Source organism: Lytechinus variegatus, chromosome 4, assembly GCF_018143015.1.
Source record: "Lytechinus variegatus isolate NC3 chromosome 4, Lvar_3.0, whole genome shotgun sequence".
Classification (NCBI taxonomy): Eukaryota; Metazoa; Echinodermata; class Echinoidea; order Temnopleuroida; family Toxopneustidae; genus Lytechinus; species Lytechinus variegatus.
In genome coordinates this window covers 28,362,800-28,375,396 of record NC_054743.1, presented here as the reverse complement: position 1 = coordinate 28,375,396, position 12,597 = coordinate 28,362,800, and the positions used below count along the sequence as shown (strand labels likewise).

General features: G+C 38.6%; 1 protein-coding gene across 1 annotated transcript; it reads right to left on the bottom strand.

The window, feature by feature from the left end:
* Positions 1–1,000: 1,000 nt before the first annotated feature.
* LOC121413765 (PR domain zinc finger protein 1-like) lies at positions 1,001–11,770 on the bottom strand. The gene is made up of 5 exons (XM_041606704.1): positions 11,446–11,770; positions 6,446–6,637; positions 5,632–5,751; positions 4,892–5,153; positions 1,001–4,465 (listed from the first exon to the last, which is right to left on the bottom strand). Exons 1-5 carry the CDS (start codon positions 11,560–11,562, stop codon positions 2,562–2,564), a joined length of 2,595 nt encoding a protein of 864 aa, XP_041462638.1. The 5' UTR covers positions 11,563–11,770; the 3' UTR covers positions 1,001–2,561.
* Positions 11,771–12,597: the final 827 nt, after the last annotated feature.

Here is a 12,597-nt window from a genome sequence, read left to right as displayed (position 1 = left end):
ACCATTTTTAGTGCATAAAATATCATGGGGCAGCTTCCCATATATGACGTCAAACCCTTTGGGAACCTTGCATCCACTTGGACTAGCATTGAGATATTACTCTAAAGACTGAACAATAATTGTATAATTTATATTTAACGTATCACATTAATCAGGGGCAGATCAAGGATTTTCCAAGGGGGGCACATTTTCCTGAAAAATGACACGCAAAAAAGTTTTCCGCCTACTAACTCCTCCACAAAAATAATTAGCAAGCAGAAAAGGGTCTTGATTTCAATTGTACCTCTCAAGGGGGGGGGGACGGGCCAGCTGTGCCCCATGGATCTGCCAGTGACATCAATATCTATTCATCATGATCCATCATGATATGGACATGAAAAAATACTTTTACTACAGAATGTTCAGTTATTTTTTTATTCAGTTTAAGTTATGAGAGTAGTTCGACGTCGACCCGAACTTGTTCCGAGGGTTAGTGGCTGCACACATTGGTGTTTACATTATACACTATACATTATAATGGTTTACTCTGTCATTATAACCTCTGCCATTTTTACCTCTGCCATTTTTACCTCTGCCATTATTACCTCTGCCATTTTTACCTCTGCCATTTTTGCCTCTGCCATTTTTACCTCTGCCATTTTTACCTCTGCCATTTTTACCTCTGCCATTATTACCTCTGCCATTTTGACCTGGCACCATTTCGACAACCTACGTGCATTGACATGGTAAAACGTTGAAAACTCTAACCCCCTTCCTCCCCCCCCCCCCCCCCCCCTCTCTCTCCCTCTCATCGTCTGGGCTTACTACAAGTATCCCTTTTCTCCCTTTTTACCTTTCAGTCCTCCTTTATTTTCTTTTCCTTATTCTCTCTCTGCTCTCACCACTCCTCCCCCTCTCCTCCCCCACCCACTCTCTCTCTTATATTTCAAACACTTTCTCCGCTTCCACAGTCTTCGGCAATAAGCGGTATCTTTTAAAATGTCTATCTTGAATAAAAGTATTTCAGTTCACATAAATTCTTGTTTATTGGCAAAAATGTCACAATTTTATACAAAATGTCATCAATATAAGGCACAATTATTTTGGAAGATCTACACAGTAAACGTCTTCGCGGAACACACCGCCCTGACACCCATGAGTTGTAATAAAGAACATCACTTAATAATATACAGAAAAATATACTATCATTCTAAAAATAACATTTATCTTAATTGCTAAGTCACTCATTTTAAGAATACACATCACATATTGAATTACCTTTGCCTAGATTAGATAAATATAGCTGAATACTGCGATTCGAATAATGTAAGGCCTGTGGGAGTCAAGTTAAGTAAAATCTTTATCCCACTAGACGTGGATTAGAACAAGGCAAGGTGGCAGCCCGCCATTACACATGCGCAGATTGAAAATGATATAACGAAACGCATGTTTGGTATTGGGAAGCTATAAAATGATATCCAGCTACATGTACTTCTTATTTTGGCACTATATAGTGGACGAAGAAGATTAATAGTTAAGCTCCACTGTAATCGTCACCTTCCAAGAAAATCATACATTTAAGTTCATTCAAAGAACCATTCCCCTCAGCACTTTCTTGACACATTTACAAACAAATCTACAAATAGTTTACTGATAAATCCCACATCAACTATCGTGTCTACAGAATACATTATAATCAGAGAAAGACAATTTCATGATTGCTTTTGACGTCTTATTTTTGAAAGACAACACTATCATAAGACATTGCATGAATGATAACATTCAGGAAACTTTCTGCAGTTATAGAAATGATTTTTCCATCCCAGATAAGTCAACCGAAAAGTCCCACTTCTCACGCAATGTCATGAATGATAAAGCGGGATGTTTCTTGAAAGACAGAGACATTTAAATATTTCAAGATGAAGTTTGAATACATAAATTACTTTCGAATGTGTAGATGACTTGGGGAGCGTTTCATGAAAGGACTTGTCGGACATTTCTTGTGTTATCCGACAGTTACCATAGCAATCGTGCTTCTCTGCCAATCAAAATCTAAGAAACCTGTAAGATCTGACGACAAAATGTTGATGAAACGCTCCCCTGGAACAGGTATTCAAATCGGTAAGTGATAAACAGGAAATGATTTAATTATGGTTATTCCAAATGAAAGTGCATGTCAAAATATCAGTAAGTAAATAAAGTACTGCAAATCAAGTACGTATACATCAATCTATGTTCATTAGTAAATTAGGTGTCATTAAGGTGACTCGGCAGAATATGGCACTAACTTATATTGATAGACATAATCGGCTAATTTTGGCATCGTGATTACAGTATGATTAGTACTTATTCATACAATCCTACATTATGACGAGTTCAACAAAATACACTAATGAGTTGCTTTACCCAAATAGTACGATCCACTTTGGTAACACTGTAAAGTTTGTATCTAATCTTATCTTATTACTGGTGAAGACTTTTTGTCGCAATTTGAATTTGGATAATCAAATGGAAGAAAGTCATTTTAAATCAACACTCGTCTTCAACAAGCCAACGAGTATTCTGCAAAAATGTCCCGTTTTCTATGATTTGGTGGTGCGGTTGAGTATCTTTTGGACCACAGTCTCGAGCTTTAGTGCAGGATTGGACTTCGAAAACTTGCTTCTTGATCCAAACTCGAGGTCGGGATGCAATCGTTTGGTTCCATGGGACGGTGGTAGCGTAGGTTCAGATGACAAAGGAGAAGCTGACTTGCCCTCGCTCTCAAAGGCTGGTAGCTTGTCTCGACTGAATTCGGCAGTTTCCATTGCGTCTTTTTCGTCGGTACCGCTGGGCAGGGGAATTCCAGTCGAGGCAGAATCGGAAAATCCTTGAGGGGCTTCTTCAATGACATCAGAACCAAACATGTAGCCGGCAGGTGATGCTTCTAGTGATTTTCTTCCCTCCTGAATGACCAACTTGTCCTCATCGTCATCCTCATCATCGAGATGTACTCGACTACCTGTCGATGCCACATCGAGGTCGGGATGCAATCGTTTGGTTCCATGGGACGGTGGTAGCGTAGGTTCTTCAGATGACGAAAGAGAAGCTGCCTTGCTCTTGCTCTCGAAGGCTGGTAGCTGTCCTCGACTGAATTCGGCGGTTTCCATTGCATCTTCTTCGTCGTTACCGCTGGGCAGGGGAATTCCAGTCGAGGCAGAATCAGAGAATCCTTGAGGGGATCCTTCAATGGCATCAGAACCAAACATGTAGCCGGCAGGTGATGCTTCTTGTGATTTTCTTCCCTCCTGGATGACCAACTTGTCCTCATCGTCATCCTCATCATCGAGATGTACTCGACTACCTGTCGATGCCACATCAGAATTTCCGAAGTAGTCGGTGACATCAGTGCTAGCGAGGTGATTGTGAAGACCAGCCATGTCAGATCCATCGGTGCTTGGGGTGTCAGCATCGTCGCTGAAATCCATGAAGAGTTCCGCGTTGCCTTCTAGGTGAGCCTTCTTGTGAAGCCTCAGATGGACTTGTTGGTTGAACTTAGCAGGACATTCTTTGCAGTTGAAGGGCTTGTCGCCACTGTGGAGGCGCATGTGGGTCTTCAGGTTGCTTGTACTGCTGAATCGCTTGTCGCAGACGTGACAGCAGTGTGGCTTCTCACCCGTGTGGACAAGATGATGCTTCTGAAGATGTGCAAACTGCGTAAAACCTTTTCCGCAAAGATCACAGGAGAAGGGCTTCTCACCAGTATGGACACGAAGGTGGACCTTGAGGTTTGAGAGCTGTCCGAATTCCCTCTTGCAGACATTGCATTCGTATACAATCTTTCCATTGCGACGTGGGAGCTCGTAGCCTAGAGCACGGTGACCGTAGTTAGGGTTACTGCTGCGCCTGACTCTTCTGGGAATATCATGCTTCATGGATGATTCAGGTTCTGGGAGATAACCATTGGAATCTGTATAAGGCTGATTTGGATGAGGTTTTGGCTGAATGTGGCGGTTCTTGGTCAATTCCATAGAGCGAGAATCAATCATTCTGCTGGACGGCATAGAGTAGATGGGTTGTGAGGCAACAAACGTTAAACCACCTGCAGAACTCATGTAGTTTGAGGACAGGCCATACAAGGGTACTGGTACGACAACTGGAGAACCACTAGCTGGGTACATCCTTGAGACTGGAATGGCTGGTTGGGTTGGCAACAAGGTTGAACTGCTCATTGAGGATGAGGATGTTGGACTAGGTGGCTCCTGTTTGATGTCTGTACCTGGTGGGCTGCATCCAACTCGGTGACTGAAGGGGAAGGTGGGAGGAAGGCTGGGATACAAGGTTTTACTGGAACCTGCTTCAGCACCAAGGTGGTCGGAACCACTGCCACTACCTGAATACACCGGGAAGGAAGACTTGGCATTGCTGACTTTAGAAGACATTTGATTTGGTCGACGGCTGAAGTCTATAGCATCTTCAGAAGGAGAAGGTGCAGAAACCACTGGCTCTGGAAAATAAAGAATAAAATGATTCATTACTTAAACCTATTTATTTCTTATACCGATCAATCAAATAATTATACAAGAATGAGTTGTTACAGCAACCAGAAATATTATTTGATGTATTTTTATAAAAAGTAGTGGTTTAAATTGATGAACATATTATTTTATTAAAAAATTGCAAAATGCTATCTAAATGTATACATCTTGTGCTCATAACGGGTTTACACTAATTACTTTTAGAATACTGATTTGTTTGTCACATTTGTCTTCAACCTGCACATCAAATTATCCTCCAACAACCCATAAACCAATTAAGTATTTTAATCAATTACAAGAAAGTATGCTTTGAAAAAAAGGACAAGCTATGATGGCCAATGTGATTTTGGTTATATAACCACAAGGTAATAAAAAATGAGTGACCAATTTCCTACCTTTCTTCACAACTGGACTGGCGCGAAGAGCGGATGCGACGGGTTTCTCAAGGCGCTGGGCAAACTCAGTGCAATACCACACAAACAACTCCTGGCCGGGCTCTACAGCCTTCGTTGTATAGTAGAAGATATCTGTCTTGTACTGGCAGGCCACGAGGTTCTGCTCCGCCGAAGCTCCGGCGGGGCTGACGTACTGCATCCAGTTGCTTCGCTTCTTGTCGAACCCATCAATATAGTGGACAAACTTCTGTACATTGTAGATCTAGAAAGCGTAAGAAATAAATATCACTTTGGTAATGTGGTGATAAATTCATATTAATTAAAGCATTGAACAGTATCAACTGGGGCTGTGGTATTCACAAATAAACTACAGGTCATGTAATTCAAACATTTTCCTGCTACAATCGTTCTAAAACAAAGCCATTCTTTCTTTATTAAATTGACATCTACGAATATAACTTCATCACATCAATGATTATAACATGAGGCATCAGAGATATATAAAAATGATATCCCCATTCTCAACTATGATAACTACACAGTTGATGCTTTTTATAAAAAAAAATAAAGATATACACGTATATAATCCAGAATTGCTATATCTTTAATGTTTCTTCCGTTGATTCCGAAATTTACAGAAAACAGGAAAAGTGAAATCATGCCATATTCCTTACAAAGGATATAATAAGTAAAATTAGAAGAACGTGGAGGAAGGGGAGCATACAGACACCATAACTTACCCTCCAAAAGTATTTCTTGTTTGCATCACTCGGCACCTCTTCTTCCCTGTAAATCTTTCCAGCTAGGGGTCCGAACCGTGTACCTTTCGGGATGTACTGGTCTGCTAACACACCGACCACCTGCGCATGGATGAGACAGAATTTGAGAACATTTTAGTCAGGAATGAACATAGCGCCCTCATTAAAAAAGAGAGATTGAGAAGGGGGGAAGGGAGTGGAGAAAATAACAGAGGCATGAACATACGCAAGGCGTGAAGAGAGAGGGGGGGAGTACGAGAAAGGGGTGACATTCAAAATTAGATTTATGCTGAACGTAGCGCCAAAGATTCAAAATATTCGTATCCCTTTTTCTATCTAATCAATTAGCATCTTTCTTATATATAGTGTTGTATTGGGAAGCTATGAAATGATATCCAGCTACATGTACTTCTTATTTTGGCACTATATAGTGGACGAAGAAGATTAATAGTTAAGCTCCACTGTAATCGTCACCTTCCAAGAAAATCATACATTTTAAGTTCATTCAAAGAACCATTCCCCATAGTGAAGATAACAGCATTCTCTTCGGAGAATCACAGAAAAAAGAACATGTAAAATAGTGCATTTAAGTGATAATATTGCTTTGCTAGCCACGTATTTTATTTAAGTATTTACTTAAACAGTAAAAAATAAAATATATATTTATTTGACTATTTGACTAGATAAACCACTTTTTTACAAAAACAAAATGACCATGTATGCTTTTTAAACTTGAGTCCAAACGAGTTTCACAAATCTACCAGAAATCACGTTACTAGGACGAGGCCAAACTCACCTGTTCATTCCTGTACTTGAATTTGAGATTGCCTGGCAGTGACGTCACCGACCTCGGTTCTTTGCTGGCTGGGTCTGAGTCTTGATCCTTGACCTCGTAGATGCACTTCTTCTGGTAGTCGACCTCGGACATGCCAGTGGACACGGCGTTATCGTTGCACCCCATGACCAGCCGATGACGGCTGTCGAAGACCTGATCGAAGTAAAAATGAGAAAGAAAGGGAGATAATGAAAAATAGTGGTTAGATAAAATTGACTGAAAATGTTATGCATTTACATGGCCGACATGATCTAAAAGTATAAGGTAATTCTCTATTTTCTAATTTTGTTTTCATTTAATTTTAATCGTATTTATGCAAAGTAAATACATATTTGTCTTAACTTTGATATTTAAAAAGGTCTGAACCCATTCTGGAAACAACCGCTCGAAATAGTAAATTGACATTTTACCATTTCGTTTGAGAAAAAAAATCAACATGGACAAATAAATATCAAGAATGTAATATTGATTTTTTTTATCATTGTATGAATTCTATAAGGAAAATGGAGCAGTGCTATTGATACTATTGACAGAAAAGGGGTAATAGCCAATGATTCGGCAGATTCGTGTTTGAAAACTTTGCACAAACACTTCAAAGAAATGACGTCATAATGAAGGATGTTCTCCGAAGCAATCATTATCAACCAAGTTCCGTTTGACATGTTTGATAGTACACACTACAAATGCATACTTTGGCCCAATACCACCACTTCAAATAGTACGGGAACCGCAATCAACGGCTATTGACCCCGCGGGCTATAGTACGCCGAAAGTGAAATTTGATAATTCATTTGCATAACATCCCGTTAAAAAATATAGGAAATCATCTCGCCCTGTCCTGTGAAATCACCTTCTCTTCATATATCATAATATTTCCGCCAATTCCAGGGTTATCAAGTCACGCAAGCGAACCGGAACTTATTGGCACATACAGTCGGAAGTAATTCAAACGGGGCTCACAATCGATGACTAACTAACCTTTAGACATATAGGTAAACCCCGTCAAACCTCTTCCTCTTTTAAGCGATGTTTTGTTATCACTTTTACGTCACAAGAGAGAAGTGAAAGGCTATATTACTAAGTTGTTTGTTTGTTTCCCCCTGGAGCTTTCCTGTTTGTTTCCAGAATGTTGTTTTTTTTATAATTCGCACTAAACATCCGACTCCAAAGTCCATGGCCACGCACATCCCATTTTGGATGATAAAATGGCAGAAAGTCATTAAAACATATACTATAGCTTTGGGCGAGTATTGGTCACGTAATTGGGTTAAAACATTACTGTTGACATGGTTGATATAATAAGAACAGGGCCTATAAATGTCCTTCCGTGCCAATGTCTGTCAATATTTACAGCAGGAAGAAATTATACAGATATCATCGCAAGTAGGGTATTTATGAACTGATTTTTGTCGTCAGTTTGAAGACATAATGCATTCACAGTATATGTAACGTAGCCATTTGTTCATCGAAGTGTACCATAACCCCCCCCCCCCCTTAACCCACCTATTTATTTTTCTATTGTTTTGCCAACCCGTTATTATTGCATTGGATAGCGTTTTCCAGTACAGTTGGCCATCAATAATTGTCATCAATACAACCACAAAATGTGTTCGTTATTTTTAGTATTTATGCTATTAATATGCAATGACTAATTTGTATTTTTTTCTCCGACTTTTCGGTTTCAGAAGTAATTAATTCATTAGTTTCAAGAATATATATGAAACTGATTCCATTTTAAAGGTAAAAAAGTAAAAATTGGGATTTCTAATTCCATAAAGAGACCACGAATTTTGTACTATCGATTCAACTGTATTCCCTTCTTTCATCACAATAACATAATTTAATTGGATTTAAAAAAAGACGCTCAAAGTGGTAAGGAAGAGGAGACTGTATTCCTATAAAGGCGCGGGTGAACTTTTCCATTATGTCTTCATTCCAATTATCGTTGTGTTGGTATTCGCAATTACCCGCCGATTGCAGTGACTCATAACAGTCAACCTACATAATATTCACAGCGTGTAAAGTTCACTTTTTCTTAAACCAGCCAAAACAATATGAAAAGTTGCGTTGCGCATTCAATTTGATAGCACTCGGATAATTTTGGACTGCATTAGCACCGCATTTGCTTGTTAGATTACTATCGAACTTCAATGCGATCATCTCGTGTGACTAGGGCTTTATAGTGAGTACCATTGGACTGGAATGCAGCAAAAACAAATATCCTGGATCTATAACCATTGAACTTTGGTCCCAAATGTGCCTATCAGAAATATAGTCACTATTCTTTTTGGCATATGATTTAAGGTGCTTGATATTCCAGGAAATTTTCCTTGGGAACCGTTTGACATGATTAATTTAACCAGGATTCTATTCCGTTATTGTAAACCGTGCAAACATCAGTTTTTGGTTTGACATGACATGACTGACATGACAAAATATGCATTGATGGACAATAAATACGCACTGGTCAATATCCATTTCCAAAAACATATCTATAACTCATGCAATATCGCCCTATCCTTTTAAAGCAATCGAAATGCTTTAAATAAAATCGCAACAAACGATTTCTTAATATTTTTTTCTGTTTGTATTGTACCATGTGTTGTCTAATATAATTTGGGGAAAATGAAATGACGTAAAGTTTTATACTCGGAGGTCAGAATTTAGCCATAAAACTTAAATATTTCTTCAGTTCTTATAATACAACTGTCTATTAAATTAATGAATGCGATCTAATCACAGCATTTATCAGTCCGACATGCAGGGTCTAGAAGAATATTAAATGAATCGTCTCCACTGTGGATCAAACTCCCAATTTCTACCATTATTTCACTATGTTATACATCCCTTACTTCCTTCTGCTACCCCTCCCCCCCCCCCCTTATTCTTTACTTTTTTTTATTTATTCTTTGTCCTTGTGAAACTAATGCAGAGATGACATATCATTTTGTGCAACCATGATATTTGAAATATTACACTATCTTATTATATACAATCTCTGCTCAAAGTATACCTTGAACTACTTTTTATAGTCAAATGTACCTCGTTTGATAAGCATCAAAGAAATGCCTCAGAGTTTGGCTTAAGACAGTAAATAGATAAGCAAATACCCGTCTCTTTCCAAATGTGTCGTCTAGTAAATACAATTTATACGGTACTTCCTGCATCCCTATGCATCCCTAAATCCACCACTTTCTTAAGAATTCGCAGAATGTGTCAACTTAACGACACACTTAAAACTGTCTGGGTAAGTGATAGCCCCTATTAGGATTAAAAGGCCTTTGTGCTATTTAATGTAACAATAGGGACCGGGTCATCACCCACCCCCTCTGTATAAAAATGCCCCCTTTATCTCTTTGTATTATCCCGCCACAATGGGCCCTCCCACCCCCTAACCCCCAACAAAAAGTAACTTGAAAGCGCGCGACCATCTTTGATTTTATTAATCTGTATAGCTACATGTATAGGGATGTGAGAATTATCACCATGTATTAAAAGAGGGAGGTGGGCATAAGAACAAGAAGGATAAACTAGAGGGGTCAGGGGGCAGGAGTGGACAAAAACAAAGGAGAGGGGTATCATAAAATGGAGGGAAGGGTGGACAATTTTTAATACAAAAAAAGGCTTTTCAGGAAGTGGGAATATTATAGGCCTGTGCCACAATCATTTCATTATGACCGAGGTTTGACTTTTAGGCGAAAGAATAATAAATACTAAGAAATGAACGCAATTTGCAATGAAGATGAACATGGTAATATATGGAAACTGAACAATTACATAACAAAAACAATAGAAGTATAGGCCTACCATGGAATAAGATAATGAAGAGAAAACCTGACCAGTGCTTCATGAAAACATGTACCTATAACTCACTCTTAAGATAAATGCAAATCTGTTTCACCTCATCAATAAGCAGATCTAAAATGAAAGTATCATCTTCAATACTATCAACATCCATACTAAACATGCATCTTAAAAATATTATAGATTCATAAGTTGAGTAAAAGTAGAATCTCGCTGATCTAAAACAGCGAAAGTTGTTTGTTTAATCTTAAAAGCATAACCCCCGTTATATCTTTAAGGGAAATATAATGCTGTAGACTTAATTCTACCCCCTTTGGATAATTAAAAGGGGAAGTCAAAAAGGAATTCTTTAAAGTTCGATCATAGGACAATAATGTCTTGGTTTAGCTTTGAACCAAATTTACACGCCCTTATGGTTAAACACGCACTTTCTGAGAGTAATTGTGGGCCATCTTCTTCTAAGACGATGTTGACGAATAACTACAAAATAAATCTCTTTGTACCAATGACAAATTCTACATAATGGAAAATGGCGGGTTCATGGGTGAAAGGCAATTGAAATCGGCTTATTGTCGTGTTAAATGGTATCTCAGAAAAATACTTTTCTCATGTGGACAAGTGGCCTTCAGAGGAATGGTCAACAATGTGTGGACATCTTTGAAGGCAAAAGCGGAATAGTCACAACTCATTTTTAGACTAAGTAAAATGGATATTAAAAAAAACACTGCAATCATAACAAAAACATAATAATAAACGATTGCTTATTTATCTCTTATTATCAGGTATGCTCTAATTTATATAAATTAAGTTTTTTTTTCAATTATCTATATTGATGGAAACGAATGGGTACAGAGTTACATGAGAATTTGTATAAATTTTAAAAAAATATATGAAAGAACAAAGTTTTTTCTTATAACTATATATAACCATGATAACTATAACTATCATTTTTAGTTTCCTGCATGTTTAATGAGAAAAACAATGATGCCATGTATTTATTTGAAAGAAGATTAATATGCTTTGGTCCATGAATCATACACAAATAACTTTTTCGAAGGTTTAATGGACATTCCATTTGAGATCAAGCAACAATACTGTTAATTTCTATGATAGTTTAAGATTTGTCGAAGCAGCAAAGAGATGTTTTTTTTTCTTACCGATGGATGGGGCTTAGGATTAGGCACGGGGAAGCTCGGGCACATCGCTCGGTGGGCCGCCGCTAGGTAGTAAAGATCTCGCATAGCTAGCGAGCGGGGATGGTCAACTATCACCATTTTCCCTTTCCTTCGAAAACACAACAGCACAAAATCACAACAAAGTTATCGGGTGAGGGCAGGCAGAGAAAGTAGAAGAATGTCCGCTTTCTTCGAGAGTAAAAATGTGTACTATGAACCAGAGAGACCTGCATTGGCTATTTGTAGCTCAGGCGACTTTGCGTGCACCACGGATGTCCTCTCGCTTTTGCACCGGCGGAACAATACGCTCACTGAATGTGTGGGTCGGGTTCCGCTATTGAATGGGTCGTTTAAAGTACACTCATTTATTTAGGAGAACAAAACAAGTTGAACGATTAACAGATTTCCCGCTTTGTTGCGGCAAGACACTAACAAATTAACCAAACACCGGAGTTCTGTCTTATACAAATTCCCACTCCTATAGCATTGTCCTGGGCGGGGATTCAAAAGAAAGGGGTGGAAAAGGCGGCAGCTTTCATCCTCATCATCAAAATGATCAAGAATCTTTGGTTGAATAGATGAAAGGGGGTCACTTTTGTTCTTCTTCGAGTGGGTCCAATACAGTTTGAAGGTGGTAGTTACATTTTAACACTGGTGCACACATAGTGGATCCATGCTAAGCTAGGAGTTATTAATCAAAATAACGGTAATTAAAAGTAAAAACAAAGAGGGTCGGCACTTTGATGTAACGGGAACGCATATGGAAAACTAGCGGACAGAAGGTCCTCGCTGCACGCGCGCACCCTTATAACACGCAGAATTCCCTTGCATTATACCCTTTTTTCACAAACAAATGTGTATCAAGGACAAGCGTTGATTCAGATAGAATTTCCGCCCCCCTGAAATGAATGTTAATAACTTCTTCTATCGGATGACCATATTTTTTTTTACATTCAATTGGTGGGAAATATGGCACTTTATTACATTAAAATCACTAAAAACCATCCATAGTCAGGAATATGTATTGGGATAATGGGTTAGTGGGACATTTTTATAGTACCCGGGTGGATTACATCCGTCGTCACATCGTTGGGTGATGGTATCAAGAATTTCCGCCTAGATTATAATAAAGGG

What these genes read in the sequence shown, in the direction of transcription:
- LOC121413765 (XM_041606704.1), bottom strand. Translation starts at nt 11,562, where the DNA reads ATGGTGATAGTTGACCATCCCCGCTCGCTAGCTATGCGAGATCTTTAC. An exon ending in ACAAGAAATACTTTTGGAGG is followed by an intron (nt 5,154 to 5,631) that starts GTAAGTTATGGT and finishes TACGCTTTCTAG; the next exon opens with ATCTACAATGTACAGAAGTT. An exon ending in CAGTCCAGTTGTGAAGAAAG is followed by an intron (nt 4,466 to 4,891) that starts GTAGGAAATTGG and finishes TTTATTTTCCAG; the next exon opens with AGCCAGTGGTTTCTGCACCT.